Genomic DNA, 19,127 nt, shown 5'->3' on the forward strand with positions numbered 1-19,127 from the left:
TTCTCCCTCCGCACCTCTCCCTCCGCTCGGGGGCGCCGACCCGCGGCGCACCGTTCCCCGCCGGGGAGCGCCGCCCGCGGCGGGCAGCGCGGGGCAAGGAGCCGGGCCGCCCGGAAGATGGGATCCTTGGATAGGGGGTTGTGGATAGCGGCGAGTCTGGGTCTCCCGTTTCTCAAGCTGTACCATGAGGAGTTTAAGCAGCAGTGGAGTTATCTGGAAAGAAGTGGGCGGATTTCATTCCTGTGGCGTCTGAGATGTAAGAATCCGTAGGTTTTTGGATGAAGCAAAGCCTGCCAAGCAGCCGTTGCACCTTTACGTCTTTTGACCACAGCGACCACCTGTTGCGTCTCACCAGCAAGCAGCCCAGCTAGGTCTGGAACGAGCCGCAGCTTTAATAACGATCATTTTCTGAGCAAATAGTTCCAAAAGAGACGAATGCATTCTCTATACTTGGAATGGAGCGTCCAAAATACCAATTTAAGGGGCGCCTGGGTGGCTCAGTCGGTTAAGCGTCCGGCTTCGGCTCAGGTCAGATCTCACGGTTCGTGGGTTCGAGCCCGGCGTCGGGCTCTGTGCTGACAGCTAGCTCAGAGCCTGGAGCCTGTTTCGGATTCTGTGTCTCCCTCTCTCTCTGACCTCCCCTGCTCCAGCTGTCTTTCTCTGTCTCTCAAAAATAAAATAAAAAGCAATAAAAAAATTTAAAAAATTAAAAAAAATTTAAAATACAACAAAAGAAAGGCTAATTTGTTTTCCAGAAGAAACCATTAAACCCAAACAGAAACTTTAATTTTTAAAATGGCTCATAAGAAAGAATTTGTGTGGACAGAAGATACGGCGTCCAGTTGTTACGGAAAGTTTCTGGTGGGGTAGACCCTAATATAACTTATTCCTGGTGTATAGATTACTAACAAATTACACATTTGTTTTTGTGACTCTGGTCTTCCACGAAAATGTATTTCTACATTACAAAACTCCCACAGCGGTAGGAGAATGCTTTTTTCAAGGGATATGTGCCATGCATTTTTACATGAAGCAGTGATTTAATATTTCAGATTATTTTAAGCCCTTTTGTTGTGAAATCAAACATTTAAGGAAAGTACATACATCATATGTGTGCAAGTTCAAGAATTTGTATCACACTGAACACTTGTTGCAATAAACAACATGGCCAGTAGATGCCCAGAAGCCAACCCTCCCAGTCCTATACCTAACCTAAAATGATTGCTCCCTTGACCCTTATGGTAGTCACTTCCTTGCCTGCTTTCCTCCATAGTTTGTCTTCATTTGCTCAACTTCACCTTGTGAGATTAATCTGCGTGGTTTCATGCGGCTGTATTTTGTTTACTTTCATTACCTTAGACGTTTCCATTGCATGAATATAGCACAGTTTTTTTTAAACCAATTTTACTATTAGTGAACAGTTGTCTCTAGGTTTTAGCTATTGCCAATAGTGCTATTGTGGCACTCACCTCCAGCACAAGTGCAAATATCTTCAGTAATTGAAATTAATAAACATTGAAACATTTTCACAGTTCTGGAGCAGGAGTAGTGGGATCTGACTGAAATTTTATTTCCATTTCCCTGTGTCCTAATGGGCTGAGCACCTTTTCATGTTTCTTGGACAGTTGGATATCCTCTTTGTAAAATGTTCAAAAATATTGCCATTTTGTGTCTGGATAGTCTTTTGTTTGTTGAATATATTCTATATACAAATATTCCTCCATTGTGTGCTTTGCCTTTACACCATCATAATAATGCCTTTTGACAAACAGGTGTTCTTCATATTGGCCTGTATTGTTAGCACTTGGTTCTGTTTAGAACATCTTACCTACTCCTAGATTATCAAGGTACTTTCCTGGGTTATCCTCCCTCCTTAGCATCTCACATTTAGGCTTTTTATCCACCTGGAATTGACTTTGACTATGTTATGAGGCAGGGGCCAAGTTTCATTGTTTGTCAAATTGCCCTAGCACCAGATTAACTTTTCACTTACATCGACAACATAATCGCTCGATTTAAAAAAAAAATAATGGCAGCATTTCTAAAGTCAGTGAAATGGGAACCACTTCATCTGTAGGCAAATTGAGGACTTTTCTTGTTTTTTGTTGGGGAAAGAAACCATTATAAAATATATTCATACTACTTTGTTTCAGTTAAATGTTTGTGTCAGGATATTTTTATTTTTATCATAAATGATTATTTAAATCACTGGCATAAGCAGCCCTGAATTTTGAATCACTTTAAATATTAAATACAAATTTTAAAAAGCTAGAAAGTTAATTTCAACATGTTTTTATGTGAAAAACCTCAAACTTCTGATCTTTACATTCTTTCTACTCTCACTTTTCCTATATTTTCTCAAATAAAAATAAGCAAATGACTTTAAGAATTTTTATCTCCAGCCTGGCCTTCTGCCCTGTGAAGACCCCACATTTCTAATAGTTTATGTGTATCCTCACACAGTGATCTAGTCCCTTAACAGTATGTTTAAATTTTTTTCAATGTTTATTATTTATTTTTGAAAGAGAAAGAGACAGAGCTTGAGCAGGGGAGGGGCAGAGAGAGAAGGAGACAGAATCTGAAGTAGGCTCCAGGCTCCGAGCTGTCAGCACAGAGCCCCATGCAGGGCTTGAACTCATGAACCACGAGACAGTAACCTGAGCTGAGGTGAGATGCTCAACTGACTGAGTCACCCAGGTACCCCTAAGCTCAGTATGTTTAAAACAAAAACTTTCAGTTTCCCAAATGGAGTAAGGGTCATCATGCTAGCCTCTCAGAACTTAAGACTTGGCTTCACTTTTTGACACTTCCTTTTTCCTGTCTTTGGGATCTAAAATGTCAGTTCTAATAATTCTAATTAAAAACTTCAAAAGGCCTTTAATTTTTTTCTTGATTCTCATTGCTCTCCTCTTAGTCCAAGGCCTTCCCCCCTCATCTTTGGACCACTGATAAGGCTGCCGACCCATCCCTGTGTCCATCCTTCCTGCCCATCAGGTAGCAAGGACATAAGGGGTGCCTGATGTGTTCAAGATATCATTCTGTCTGTTGTGGAGGACACAGTCAGTGGTATGTTCTGGAATCCATTGTATGGGCTCACAAGAGCAACTCTACATTCAGTGGTGTCACATTGTTAGCTGGAACTCAACCATGGTGGGAGGATTTACAACATGGGAATCATCAGATACTGTGAATCAAGGCTCACTCCCTGCCCACACTCACCAGAACCAATTGCCAAACATTTACCAGTATGTCATTAGAGAGATGAGTAAGACCCCTCCCTCCATCAAGGAGCTCACAATCTAGTTGGGGTGACTGGTGCACAGACAACTTGTTATATATTACAAAGCTCAGTGAGGTCTTGATACAAAGAGAGGCATACTCAAAATGCAACAGGGTGGAGGGGTACCGGGGAGGACTTCATGGTCAGCCCAGGAGGTCACGGAGGATACTGGCAAACAAAAATGGTGGGGGGCGGGCAGTGAATGAGGAGCAGGCTGAAGGAACAGAATAAGCATGGTTAGGAGGGGAGCAAGGCTTGCTGTAGAATATCAATAGTCCTGGGTGTACATGGAGCCAGATAGGTCCAGGGTGGCTGGTTAGGGAGCCATGGACAATGAGGTTGGGTAGGGACACACAGTGGAAGGTGGGGACACTCTGGGTACTAATATGCCACTAAAGATTTGGGGTGAGGAATATGCTTTGAGGTTCGCCTGGGCGGCTTCTCTATAGCACCACCGGCAATGCTAATGTGCTAAAAGTCTCAAGATTGACCTCACACAGTTTGGTGACCACTTGGCTTTGGAACAGACCATGACACCAGGGTGAAGTCTTCAAATTCTCACAATCTAACTATAAAGGAACCCAGCACCATAAACAAGACATGAATAGAAAGGGAAATCCTTCATCTTGCAATCATAAAGCCTAAAAATTAGGAGTCAGTTTTTATATTGATAAACATTTTTATTCTAATATTATAGTAATAATTCAAGTGCAGTTTTCTTTGAAAAGTCAACTCTGTTAAAACAAAACTTGTTAAATATCTTTCATCAAACAGAAGCATATTCTTTTCAATCTTCACAGCAGTCAGAGCCCTGTAGCAGATATAAGATTTCTTTTTTTTAAGCCTACTACATTTTGTTATTGCTAAAAAATCTGAATTAGTTGTGAAGGTCTCAGAAGCATTGATTAATTAACTTTTGAAAGCTCTACCAGATATTCTGACATAAAATCATGAATCCAGACATCTGTGTCTGGCAATGATGTGTCCACTAAATAGACCACTACTTTCCGGTCCCAAGGGTTGGCGTTTTCTATAACTGTCTGCACCAGTGCCACCAGAGGTTTCTTCTCCACATGATTTCGAAATACCATCGAAGCCTCCTCAGACCACTGGTTGCACTTCACCCCTAGGAGAAAGACCAGGAGTACAAGGATCAGTAGGGTTGGATGAGGCTTTCTTTGATCCATAATAATGGAAAACTGTTTAGTCAATTCCAAAGTAGCTGACACATACCAGGTTAGACTTGCCTAATTAGTAAACCAAAAAGTTGCCAAACATTCTTAAAACAGTCCAGCTTATCAAAGTTTTTCTATTTTGAACGGGGCTCCTTCTCTAAACCCTCACCTACAGACAGAAGTTTCATGGAGATTTACTGCTGTCTTATAAAATGAAGTTACAGAGGCATCTGGCTGGCTTAGTCAGAAGAGTGTGTGACTTCAGGGTCATGAGTTTGAGCCTCATGTGGGGTGTAGACATTACTTAAAAAATTTTTTTAAATCTAAAAAAAATAGTGAAGTTATAATAACTGATGCCCATCTCCCTATATAAAGTATTTGTAGATTTAAACTGATAAAATGGGACTACCCAAGGGCAATAAAATATCAACAATATCTGTAACATTGTGTCAACTACACTCAAAATAAAATATCAATGATACATCTTTTATTTACAGATTTTTCCCCCTATGAACCAGATCGTGAAGGATGAGAAGAGAATTAATATGCTTAGAATATACTAATTTTTCAAAATTAGTTATATTATAACTATAGTTATACAATAGTTATTATTGTATTATATATATATATATATATATATATATAATATCATGGCAAAAAACACTGGATGGAAAGTCTAGACACCTAATTGCCATTCCCAGTGCTTCCTCTGTCACGTGGTATGGTATTTGGGCAAATCAACTGGTCTCTCAGGCCTCAGTTTATCAGAAAATAAACTGGTTGGACCAGATGAATCATAAATCCCATGCATTTCTAAGTTCCTATGACTTTTAAACTTGAGGGCTCAAGTTAGAGAATTCTAAATTAGGTTTTAAAACAAAATTGAGAGAAGAATATATGTTTTTCAAAAAAATACTAGTAAACTTACATGAATTAAGTGCACACATACTAGATTTGAGAAACTATAAACGATGCCCCAAAGTGATGAAGGTCTGGGAGTTCCACACATCATTTAACAGACCTGCTATCTATGTAGTGAGTGGGCTGAGTTCTCTGAGAACAAGAGAATCTGGAGCAGCCCCCAGGCTGCTGTTTCCTGACTGTGAATGGCGACAGCAGCAGTGCCTAAGCCTCCTGGTGGGTGGGAGAGGTCAGTGAGATGGAGTGGCTGGTGGAGTAAGTAGCAGTGACTGGTAGCCAAGGTGCTGGTGATGGGGACCATGGTGCCATGCACTTGCTCCCCACAGACACTCCCTCTCTGGAGAGTCTGACTGTCGTGCTTAAGGACATGCACTGTTAGCAAGACCTCCGAGACATCCAAAAAGTGAAAAGTTAAAAAATGTGATCACTAAATCTGAAGAAATGATTTAGAGGTCTGAGTCCAAAGCAGATCAGAGGTAGACACACTCATCTGCAAAATGCTAATTTTGGTTCATATCTACCTACCATGCGTGTTTCCTCTGAAATCTAGCAGAAGACACAAAGAAAGAAACTGAAAAATACTTCAAAACAACACAATATATAGATATAGGTATCTCCAATAAAAGTTGGCCAAAAATTACAAGAAAAATCTATACACATACAGTTTTTCATTTCTGAGATCAAATCACTTCTGCCACTGCACTGAATGGGTGGCACATGCGGTCACGACCCTCCATGTCCCAGCACAGCAGGACACAGAGAGCCCCAGATGGCTGGAGGTCTGCAGCCCTCAGCCTTTCTCACCTCCACACCCCCTGCTAGTGCAGGGGTGAAGCTTCGTCTAACTATGCGTGCTGCGTACTGGTGGGATGCACACAGAGGAGCCACCAGCATTTGGATGTCACAAAAACCCAACTGGATGATATTCTAAAGAAGTGTCCCTGTACACCTACCAACTTACATCCTCAGATTTTAATAATAATAGTCAATGGGCTCTATGAATGTGGTGAAATCACACAGTTGCATGCTGTTAACTGCAACACAACTGGAGACTCGCTTGGCCATAAAAATGGTCCTATTCTATGGCCTAGGATGTTTCATAATTGTGGAAACCTATTGTGTATTTGTATTATAATTTATGAGGTAAGTTATCAAATATTAATTGAGCAATGTGCTCCTCCTATTGGTCATTTAGGTTATTTCATTGTTTTTGTTTGTTTGGGCTAGTATACACAGCTGTAGGTTTTTTCCTAATATTACAATAAAAGTATAAATAACCTAAATGCTTAACAAAAGGGAAACAATGATTAAGTAGAATCTTCTGCAGCTATTAAAAATCATTACAGGGGCACCTGGGTGGCTCAGTTGGCTGAGGGTCCGACTTTGGTTGACGTCATGGTCTTGCAGTTTGTGAGTTCGAACCCTGCATTGGACTCTGTGCTGACAGCTCAGAGCCTGGAGCCTGCTTTAGATTCTGTGTCTCCCACTCTCTTCCCCCTCACCATCCCCGCTGGTGTTCTGTCCTCTCTCAAAAATAAACAAACATTAAAAAAAAATCATTACTAAGATTATCAAACACTCAAAAAGTAATTAGGAAAAAAAATGCTAAAAGTGAAGAAAGCAGCATGCAAGATCATACCTGTCCTAAGACTACAGCTTTAGAAATATACCCATATGTGAGACCACAGACGGAAATGAATACGGAAAAATAGAAATAGCAGATATAGTAGAAAGGCATGACTGTGACAGATCATTAAAAATTGTTTCCAATTTCCATTATGGTTAGGAAGTTGTTTGCCAAAAAAAAAAAGTTAGCTCAATATGCCAGTGACTCTGTACTCTCCTAAGTGTCCAGGACAAAATTACAATATAAACCATGTTGTGACATGAGTTCAAGGTCCACAGAAATTACCTGCAAGTTGAGCTGTGACTGCTTGGAACGGCAGCTTTCTGAACATGTCCACTAGGGGTTGTACTTTCCTTCTGCTGACTAGCTCGTGCTTGCCGTAGTCCAGCTCATACACAGACACCAATCCATTGGTCAGGATTCCTTTTAAGAGCACCCTGTGCCACCTAGATGCACATTGGATTAAAAAGGAAGAAAAAATACACAACGTCAGCAACTGCTCTAAGGGTAACGATTTATGATAAAAAGAAAAATTAATGCAGAAGATGTTTATCAAAATACAAAACTATACTGTCACTGAGGTTTTAAAAGAGATCGCTTCTTCTCACTCCAAAAGTTACTCTTCTCTGCTTTGCCACCAGCTTATTTGGTGGGGTTTCTTCACTCAACACCTGTTTACAGGCCTCATGGAGCTACTAAACGAGACCAACACACACAATAGCAGCCGCAGAATCAGACAGATGGTGAGGCTGATCAGGAAGAGGCAAGGAGGTCCCTCCACTCTGACTAGGAGATAGAGGTGGCCACAGGTCTGGGACAAGGTGCGTACATAGGAGATGGGAAGAGGGAGGAACTGGAACCAGGCCAGGCTGAAGGCATGCATGAGAAGAAAAAGCACCAGAGATGCTACAGGGTATGGCAGCTGGGAGTGGAGCAAACACCACAGTAAAGCCAGAAGGCAGAATGTGTGAAGGAATAGAAGAGAAAACCAGACAGGGAAGAGAGAGTGGGGAGAGAGTACAAAATGTTTTGAATACAAAGGTGACCATTTTAGTTAAGCCAAGAGAGGACATCAAAAAAATAAAACAAAACACAAAGTCCAATGCACTGCCTAGAATAATGAGCCTGGAAAGGATAGGAGAGTAGCGGGGAAGAAGAACAGGGTTCACATGAATATACTATTCTCCTTTGGGCCTCCATTCATCATCATTATAATCAGAAAAGCTTAGACTTAAGATATAAAGGACCATATTAAACTGCCTGGGTGGCTCAATTGGTTAAGTGTCCAACTCTTGATTTTGATTCAGGTCATGATCTCCTGGGTTCATGGGATTCAGCCGTAAGTTGGGCTCTGGCTCTGAGCTGACAGCATAAAGGTTGCTTTGGATTCTCTCTCTAAATAAATAAACTAAAAAAAAAAGTCCTATAGTCTTGATTATGTGATTGAAGAGTATCATCACACTAAGGAAAGGAAGACTGTAACATCTAAAAGGTAAGTTTCTATGGAGACAGCCTCTGCCCCTGCAAGACGCGAGCCAGGCTCTGCCATGGATGGGAGACCCAGCCATCCTCTGAAACAGGTTTATTAGCTCTAAGCCCCAACCCAGTGCAACAGCAGGCCTTTCACTGCAACACACTGCTCGGCTGGGGGCTGGCGAGGCTCCACACCCGTGGAGAATGGGTACAGGAAACCCACAGAGCTGCGATAGGGGGAACTACAGTAAGAGAGCTATGAAGAGGCCATCTTTGGACAGCAGTGATTGGGGGGTTGGGGAGGAAACTCTAGAAACCTTGAGATAAGCCCAAAGTGCAGCAAGCGATAATCCATGAGTCACAGAGACAACAGGGACACAAAAAGATATCATAGTGAGTATATGAATTTTGGTGACCAACAGACTTAGGCTGGAGTAACCTCCCCCCACCAGCCCCCAGGATACGTTCCAGTTATGTCACCTTGGGCTCTTATTTAACCTCTCTAAGCCTCAATTATCTCATGTGTAATATTTAATTTTAACTCACAGAAGTAATATGTACATAAAGTGCCTAGTACATTACTTGGCACATAACAGGTGCTTGGCAAATGGTAGCCACCATCGTTATTATAATTATTATGATAATTATCATTAAAATGAAGATGAGCTGTATAAATATAAGCATGTCAGAGAAATTTTCATATGTGGAAATGCTAGTTTGGTGCAGGCTGTTAAATCTGTGCAGGTGCAAAAGGAGATAAATCATTTTGTTTCCGCCTATAGCACTGTCTTTAAGTTGTACAGGGCAAACGCCGGTGGTCTGTGCTTTTAGCATGTAAATAAGAGGCACAGAGCAGTGAGGGGAGGGCTTCCAGAAGACTTACATGTCATGCCCTCCTGCAGCTTTTAATTTTCAATACTGATAACTTAACTAAAGGTTTCTCTTTGAACTAGATAACCAATTTCAGAGCAAGGGTGCTGGTGAATCCTGTGGAGAGTTTGTTAGAAACACGAATGCTGGACTTCCACTCCCAGAGATTCTGATTCAGGATGTCTGGGGTGAGGAAGAAGAATCTGCATTTTTAATAAGTTTCCAGGTTATTCTTAGCCACCGTGGATTTGGAAACGGCTGCAATCAACCATGTATCTGAAATTCCTAAGTTTTAATTCACCATAGTTGGGAACAGGGTTTTGAGTAAATAGTCCTGGGATATAGGCAAGATAGAAACCCTAAACACTTTACACTGATTCAGTTCATGAAATTTAAGAAAATATTGGATAATCTGTTCTTATCTATATAAGACACCCTTGATGATCTAGAGAAAAATTAGCTGGTGAAAGTCCCTGCCCGAGCACAGGACTGTCGGACCATGCTGGGGGAGGGCCGGGTCTGAAGCACCACATACAGGCCTCTTAGTGGGGTTCTCCTGCTCCGCTAAACCCTTGCTCCAAGGAGTACCTCCCCACTGCTAATCGGCATCAGTGTGCCTCTCAGGTAACAGTTTACATTAGTTTTATTTTGACTGTGATTAAATTATTCTGCAAAAAGCTCTCATGTAGGCAAATGATGTCCCCGTGTGGAATTAAACCCATGCATGCTTACGGTTGTAAACATGACATAGTAAAAAACAGCTTTTTGAAAATGGGAAGCTTGCGACATATAAGTTGAGTGCCCTTTAAAATGAGAACTATGATTTTTTTTAATTAGGTTTTTTTCTCTCATGAAAATAATAAAATTTTTACAAATGCCTATGCTTGATATCTTAACGAACAAAAGCATTTTATTAAAAACATAGTAAAATGAGCAGTTTGACCTTTTAAACTGAGTTCTGGGGTGTGTGTATGTGGGGGGGAGAACAGTTCTTTGTGTCTGTCATCATCAAATAAGCTTCGTCAGTTCCCCTAAGAAAGCTGGCAAAGGAGACAGGAAAGGGCTAAATTGTTCCTTTTTCCAGGGCTTTTGTGACCTTGTACTGTGTAGGGTGGAGTGCTTGGGCTTCCCTGGGTTGGAACCAGCACACACTGGAGAGCTTCAGGAAAGGAGGTTGTGATCCAACTGTGAACTGTGAAAAAAATAGACCTAAGTGCTGCACAAATGAGTCCCAGTTTTCCCTGTCCGCAGGCTGGAGAAGGGCACTGTGCAATGCTGCACCTTCCAGAAGGTGGCGCAAGCTCTCCAGGAGCAGCTGACAAACATACATCAAGAACCTTCTAACCCTTAAACAAGAAATTTTTCTTCTGGGAATCTGTCTCATAAATCAATAATCAGAGATGTCAACAGAGATTTATGTTTGATGTTATCTATAAAAGTGAAAACTCTGGGAGAAAAAAAGCTACGTAACAAGAGAGAATGGTAATTAAATTATGATTTCTCTATATGATGGACTATTCTTCAGCCTTAAAAATGTTTATGAAGAAATTTTATCACATGTTAAAATGTTCATAGAATTTTAGGTTTAGTGAAAAAAGGTGTGGAATTATATTTAATAATATTAATATACCAATTGTATGAATATATATAGAAAAGAATGAGAAGTACATGAGTAGTTTAACAAGGGTTATGTCTAGCTGATTTTCTTATATATTTTTGTATTTTTCTAAATTTTATACATTATTTCTTTTTAAAATTTAAGTCATTCCATAAAAAAGCTATTGTTTTCTAAAGAAACAATAATATTTTGTCTAATAGAAAAATAGAAAAACACTTAAACCTTCACACTTTAGATATTTAACAGGAATATAACATATGGTCGCTAGATTTTTAGATAAAGGACATCATATCAAATATTTAAAAACCGCACAATACATTAGTCTTGTTTCCCATTCAAAACTTCCATTAGTGCAATTCAAAGTCCCCCTGCAGGAACTAAGGACTCTTGGTATCACTCCACACATTTTTTTTCTTAGTCCAACCAAATGCTTTGTCCAATGACCTACTTGTTTTCCACTTTGGCAGCATACACTTGGTCCTTTTCCACGGCTACGTGGCGCTCCTCAGACACGCTGTAATACAGAATCATCTCCTCCATCAGAACTTCCAGCTTATGTATCTCTTGCCATGGCTGGATGACGAAGTAGCCCGGGTGACAGGCCACCGGCACATACACATCCATGTGTTCCCCCGGCTTCGACAAGTGGACGAGAGGCGGCAGTTCCTCCATGGAGAAGGCACTGGAGTGGTCCACCATGGACTTCTTGACGACATCTGTGAGGCCCTTTCTCAGACTCTCTCCAGTGCTGGCCGGGACGGGGGTGCCGCCGCCCGTGCTGTCGGGAGAGCTAGCCCCGCTGGAAATGGCACTCAAGAACACATCCTTCTGATGCTTCCACAGGTCTGCATTTGTGATCTGGCGATTAATACTGCGGTGAGGATCGGGGAAGTTCTTGGGGGTAAATAAATAAATGTGTGCGATCCCTCTGCTTTCGTCCACTTTTGTGACCTACGGAAAACACACATTTGAAGGAACTCCAGTTCACTGTAATATTAACCTGACATTAAATATTAAAACACAGTATTTTACAAGGAACCCCAACTTGCTAAAATCCATTTTATTTAAGGTAAGATAAATGATCTATCACAGCCGTAGGACTGTGTAGGCTCTTAAGTCCAAGATGCTTATGGAAATGAAAGATATATTAACCTCTAAAGACTGAGGATACCTTATAACCCACTAAAGGTCATTATCACTGAGATGGAGTCTGCATATCATGATTAAAAACTCTTTTTATTAATGACATTTAAAAACACTCAAAGTAAAAAAAGAACAGTTATGATGAACCCTCAAATGCGCATCTCCCAGCTTCAGCAATAAAAAATAATCACAAAAATGGCAAAATGTTCCATATGTATTTTACTGATGCTAGTGCACCCTCACACTAGGAAGTGTAGGAGAAAGCTTTGACATTCACCATACCCTTGGGGATCTTGGCCCAAATGCCTTGTTGGGTCATAGCATCTACCCTCACCCTTTGCCCCCTCCAGTTACATGGGAGGCACTTGGGGAGAAAAAGAGGAAAAAAGGTCCACTAACAGGTCAAAGCTGCAGCTTTGCCCCTTCTGCCCAGGAGACGTCTGGCTACCTTTCTACTTCTCTCCCAGAGGGAGGAGCGTTATGCTGGAATGCCACCCACTGACACCTGGGCCTGGACAGCTGTGAGTCCCAAAGGGCTGCTAATTCTTACCAGCTTCTCTGGTTTACCCTGGAAATGACAAAAATGAGACACTTCCAGCCACGCTGATCTCTTATCAAAAAGGCCACAAAAGAAAGGCAGGAACAGAGCTCTCAGGGAGACAAATGGTAATTTGCTTAAAGATATTTTTCCTAGCAAGATAGATCTATTTCAATTAATTAGCATTGCAAAGTGCTAATGAATGAATGACTGCTAATTTATTTTGCTATTTATGATACAGAAGTGCCATTTCAAATATCAACCATTAAAAAATAGTTTTTATTGAGTACCCAATACTCTGGCTTTAAGAGCTTAAAACATAGCTGAGAAAACAATATTCATCTATCACATTGCAATTGAAAAATATAAAATAGTAATTAAGTGTGTAATTGTAGGAAACAGGAAAGAAAAAAACTAGAATGATTTAGAGATTTTCATGAAGATGTTTCTCAAGGACATTTCATTGTTTAATGCTTATAGAAAATACCATTGTTCGTTAGTTAAAACAAAAATATCTTATGTTTTTATACTTGTAAATAAGAGCAATGTTTTTGATACATAGATGCAAAAGTACAAAAACAGAATAAGAGCTAGTGAAATAAAACAGTTTAACTAAACTTTAAGAGGCAGAAAACAAGATTATAATCAAATTATTTGCTTATAATCTATTATACTTGGGAATTTAATTCTTTATCATGGAGTAAAATAGGAGCAGAGAACTATCTCTGCTACCATATTACTACTGGGAAAATAATATAAAGGACTTAAAAATAATACTGGAGATACAGGATAAATTCTTAAACGAAAACCAAACCATGAAGTATCTTATCATACATGTAACCAATCTCTTCACTACAAAAATGTATCACATATAAAAGCATCAATTTATCTTAAGACAAAATTCTTTCACACAAAAAAACAAATGAGCCCTTCTGGCTGACAGCTCCCTTTCCAAATGTATCAAGATAACTAACCTTAATGCTACAGTCTGAGCAATTCAAAACAGAATCTCTTAACCAAAGCACAGCATCTGGCGTCCACATGCCAATAGACCGTGGAAGATCTGCTAAACAGCACTTTATAGCCTGGAAAGAAAACATGATGGAAAAGCAAACACACGTCTTAAAATAGGTACTTATAAGTAACGTCAATGTTATTTTCCTGGAAGTCAGATACGTTGCCAAGGTAGAAAGCAGGTAACAGTGACGGCTAATAATGACAACAGGAGCTCTGGAGCTGGAGCGTCTGCTACGCGGCGGGCTCTATTTATATCACCTCTATTGTCTTTACTCCTGTTATGAGCAGGGCTTATACCAGGCAGTTCACACACTTATCCTACGATGCTTCCGCATGATGGGCCAGTGTTGTGACCTCATTGTATGGACGGTGAAATGGACTCAGAGAGACTAATGTGTGTCGGATCACAAAGTCGTGAAAACCAGTGAACAACTCCACATTTGGACCACTTCCGATTTTGTTACAAACTTGGACGCCTTCGCTCATTATCAAGATCAAAACTGAGAGGGCACCTCACATTACGATTACAGATACACCCACATCTCTTCTGGCAAATCTCCCAGGCTTGTCACATATAGTACCTGAGGTGGTATCACAATTATTTCTTGCAGAAACCGAGGGGGAATTTCCCTGAGTTCAGACACTTTCACGGATGTCACAGTGCCAGAGTCCAAGAACTGAACGTCAAGAGCGCGGCTGCTGTGAACGTTTGTGATCTGCAATGAGACAAGAGCCGGCTCGTTTATTAGCACACTCAAAAGGCCAAAACACTTCTGTGCCATTACATTTTGTGTAACTCTAAAATGCATACAAAAATCAACAAAGACTATCAGTGTTAATGACGTTTTCTTATTTTAAAATGTACCTATTTACTAAATAAGTATCCTTTAGAGTAGAATTGATTTCAACATCCAGTTATTACATCATTTAATTAATAGTAATCACCAAACTAATAGTAATCAATAAAATTCACAAATAAGTAACGTTTACTATGCTTTCAATTCTAGGACACAACTGATTTATAAAACAATTTGGAACATCATTATAATTTGTTGATTAAAGATGCAGTCTGTTCTCCAAAATATTAAAATGTGAGAAAAAAAAACATTGTGTGTCAGCAATGAAGAAATAAAGAACACAGAAAATTCAGACACAGAAAAAAGGCTATATCTTTTAAATCATAACCTATTTTGGCATTTTATAACTTTGTCAGAAAGCCCAATGATCATTTTTATCATTTGTCCTGTCTAAAAAATTGAAACTCAGAAAGTCAGAAAGGTAAAATGTGTCCAAATTAATAATTCAAAAATGGGAAAATTACATATGAAGTCAAAGCAATAATTACCTGTGGTCAAATGGCAACATCACATTATAAGATTCTAGGTGCACCTTTAAATGCCATAACTTCCCTTAATAAGCCATTGTGCTATTTGCCATCATTGAATATAGTTAACATTGGCCAAAGATAGCCCCATCACGATGGTTATCTGGGAAGGGACTCTGTGCCTACAACTGCTCTCACTGCCACCTTATGAAAGGCAGTGCTTTCAACAGGTGACTGTCAAGAACTGGACTTCTCTTGGTCAGCTATACCAAAAGTAAAGCCTTTTTCTGTGGCCCCAGTAAACACTTTATTAATGTAACAGCATAATTCTTTAATCTCTTAAGATTATGCTATACAAACAGTATTACGACAATATCCTAAAATGTATTTTACTCAAACATATATACTGACACATACATTGGCATGGTTGGTATATACTGAATGCTTATTACAGCCAGGCATAACTGGGCAGAGACATATACTTCCCCATCTCACAGAACTCCTCTTCTCACGAGAGATGATGACACAAATATATAATATAATTAGGATATCATGTAGTAGGAGAATAATAAAGTTATGCATGAGGTACTATGAGAACATAGAGAATGGGGACCTGACCCAGCCAGGAAGTAGATGTTAGGGCAAGGTTTCAGGAGGAGGTAATGCCTAAGATTGACATTTTCCTTTAAAATGTACTTTTTTCTTCTTACGTTAGTAAAATGCCTTTATCATAGAAAATTTAGATACTTAAAAGAATGATATAAAAATCACTTATAATCTATAATAGGTTATAGATTATAATTATCCTCCTAGTATTTAACCCAGACATTTATAAAGAGTTAGATTTACAAAATTTAGAACATATTTGTATATACTATTTCCTAATTGCCTACTTTTCACTAAATTTCTCAAAAATATTTCATGTCATTAGTCTTCTATAACAATTTAATATTACATAAGTCTATCATATAGAAACATTATGACTTATCTAACAAATCCTTTGGCTGTATAATTTAAACTGTGTAAATGTTTGCTCTTTTAAGAAATAATCATACTTATTGAACATTTGTATTTCCTTTTTCACAAATCAGAATTTCATAAAGGTCACAATTTCAGCTGGACCTTACATGATGAATGGGAACAAACTAGGTTAGTAGGAGTCTAGTTAGGGGCTAATCCAAACATTTCAAACAGAGGCGGGAAAAGGAAGGGCAAGACATTTATATTTCTTATGTGTGGAAGCCACAAGCATTTTGGCTATGATAGAATGTGAAGAGAGGCAGGGCAAGGCAGAAGAGGATGCTGAGAGAAAGGCCAAGGCAAGGTAAGGTCCTAGAGAGCCAGACATGATGTCTTAAAGAATAGTATTTACCCTGTAGATGAGAAGAAGCCAATGCCAAGTCTTAAGAAAAATGAGATGGCTGCCTTTGTAAGAGGCCATTCATTTTTGGTGGTAAGAGTGGGTGAGGGCTTTAGACTCAGACAGATTTGGTTTTAATCTCAGCTCTCACTTTCTGGCTGAATGACTTTCCTCATCAGTAAGAATGAGATCATAGGGTTTTGTGAAGATTTAAGTAAGATCAGTCACATTTAAAACAAAAAACATTTTGGGACATGTGGGTGGTTCAGTTGGTTAAATATCTGACTCTTGATTTCAGTTCAGGTCATATTCTCACCATTCATGGAATCGAGCCTGATGCAGAGCCTGCCTGGAATTCTCTCTCTCCTCTTGCTCTGCCCCTTGCCATGCTTATGCATGTGCTTTCTCTGTCACTGTCTCTCTTTCTCAAAATAAACTTAAAAAAATTTTTTTAAATGTTTTATGTCTGGGAAATAGTAAGCCTCATTAAAATTGGATGTATTATTGCTTTCTATTATTAACATTTTGGGTTGCCCACTCTAGTGGCAAGGAGCTCGATGAGAGGAAGACAAGAGTAAAGATAGAGGAACCATGGTACTGCAGTGATCTAGGCAAGAAATGACAAAGATGCAAAATGTCACCAGGGGCTGAGGAAGATGCAGGAATCCAAGATAACTCATAAGCAGCAGCCTTGATTGCTGCATGGAGGGAGGTACCACCAAAATACAGATATAGGAGGAAGACGAGGATGGGGAAAAGATAATTTTGGTATCAGACATGCAGAACTTGAGGAGTATATGAGACAGATGATTAGGCTGGCTTTTGCCTAAATCTGAAGCTCATCAAGGGCTGGAAAACGAACTGGGGAGTCATAAGGATGGAGATGGTAACTGAATTAGTGAGATGGCACTGCCTAGAAGGATGCAGAGGCCCAGAAGAACTGTGAGCTGGGACAGGACTTGGGGGGCACTGACAGTGACACTGTAGAGTGTGGGGGGGGGCAGGTTTGGATGAAAAGTAGGAGAAGCAATCGTTAGAATATCACGAGGAAAATTAGGAGGATGTGATACCACGACAGCCCCTCTACAGTGAGAGGGAGTATTTCAGGTCTTGACACGGTTAGATGCAGCCGAGAGGCCTGGTCACATAAGACCTGGAAGACGCTAGTTGGACGGTGCAGCTGAGGTGCCGGCGCTGTTGGGAGTACAGGCAGCAGTCAAACAGAGTGGCTGAGAACCTGCTGGAAGGTGCCATAGAAAGTGAATGCAGACCACCTGGGATGTGCTGGGAGGAAACAGGAAGAGGGACGGCCACTGAGTAGAGTTGGCTGGATGTATGAAATAGGTTCAGAAGGTGTACACACTAAATTAAGCTTAGACAAGTTATACTGTCAAGAACAAACACATCATTTAAACACAGGATCTGCTTTTCATGAATCATTTTTCCTTCTTTAACTTTCAACGTATCACTAAGAGAATGAACACCAAGGCAGACAACGCACAGTTTGATAGTAAAACAAAAATAATAGTAGATATTTATCTCAAGTATTTGAGCATATGATGAAAAGGTATTTTGCCAAAAAGGCGTAACCTGATTCTACACATGAAGAAACTCAGGCAGTGAGATAGTCTACAAAATGCTGCTACTCTTCAAAAGGCAAATAACAAAAAAAGCCAGAGCAATTGCCAGGTTGCAGGAAACTAAGAAGGCATGACAGTTAACAACAGCTTGGGATCCTGGACCAGACAGAGGACATTTGCAGGACAATCTGGGACATGTCAACAGAGTCTGCAGATTAGTTAATAATACTGCATCAGTGTTGATTTGCTGGTTCTAATAATGGCTATGTAAGATGTTAACGGAGACAGCAGGTAACAGGCATATGGGAACTCTGAACTATTTCTGCAACTTTCTAAAAGTCTGAAATTATTTTGAATATTTGTGCATTTATATATAATACATTAAACAGCACAGAAATTTAAATTCAAATGTCCTAATTCTTTTGAATGAGATTTTTTTTTGAAGTTTATAACTAATCATACAACTCTTGGTCATATAACCCTGACCCCACTGCTTAAAGTGGAGGGCCTTGCACCTAGATTGAGAACCTCTGAAACAGAGACCAAAAGGAAGAAAAAAAATCAAACCCAAGTTTGCAACTTTAGGAACTGGGAAAACTACGAAAGAAAGAGAGAGAAAGAGAGAGAGAGATAAAGGAAGGAAGAAAGAGCAACAAAAAAATCCAAAACTCACCTTTGAAAAACATATAAAAATATATGATAAAATATAACAAACCTCTTTTCAAATTTGTAACTGCACTTGTAAGAAAATAAGACAACTATTAGAGACTGGAAATAGAGGAGCATGTAAACACTGAAACCAAAGCCATCCCGCGCAAGAAGGAAGGAGGATCTGGGACATTCCCCCAACTCCTGCCAAGAAGCCAGAACTCGTGGGGCGCCTGGGTGGCTCAGTTGGCTAAGCGGCCAACTTCAGCTCAGGTCATGATCTCACGATTCATGGGTTTGAGCCCCGTGTTGGTCTCTGTGCTGACAGCTCAGAGCCTGGAGCCTGCTTCAGATTCTGTGTCTCCCTCGCTCTCTGCCCCTCCCCCACTCATGCTGTTTCTGTCTCAATGATAAACAAACATTAAAAAATTAAAAAAAAAAAAAAAGCCAGAACTCTCAAAGGGCTACACCCTCAGCGGAATGGTGACTCTAGAGAACAATTAAGCAACATCTAGTGAAACTGAAGACATGCATTCTTTCTACCCAGAAACTC

General features: G+C 40.0%; 1 protein-coding gene across 3 annotated transcripts in view; it reads right to left on the reverse strand.

Moving 5' to 3' along the window:
* Positions 1-3,939: 3,939 nt before the first annotated feature.
* The window catches only part of TDRD7 (tudor domain containing 7), an 83,031-nt gene continuing 67,843 nt past the window's right edge, over positions 3,940-19,127 (reverse strand). For 2 of the 3 annotated variants that reach the window (XM_029920421.1, XM_029920418.1), the window contains 5 exons: positions 14,244-14,378; positions 13,620-13,730; positions 11,413-11,915; positions 7,289-7,449; positions 3,940-4,406 (listed from right to left, as the gene is read on the reverse strand). In XM_029920421.1, the coding sequence (XP_029776281.1) occupies positions 4,186-4,406; positions 7,289-7,449; positions 11,413-11,915; positions 13,620-13,730; positions 14,244-14,378 (1,131 nt within the window). In that variant the 3' untranslated portion in view covers positions 3,940-4,185. The remainder of the gene's footprint in view (positions 4,407-7,288; positions 7,450-11,412; positions 11,916-13,619; positions 13,731-14,243; positions 14,379-19,127) is intronic. The other variant, XM_029920420.1, reaches the window with a different exon arrangement.

This window comes from Suricata suricatta, chromosome 13 (genome assembly GCF_006229205.1).
Source record: "Suricata suricatta isolate VVHF042 chromosome 13, meerkat_22Aug2017_6uvM2_HiC, whole genome shotgun sequence".
In the NCBI taxonomy this organism is placed as follows: Eukaryota; Metazoa; Chordata; class Mammalia; order Carnivora; family Herpestidae; genus Suricata; species Suricata suricatta.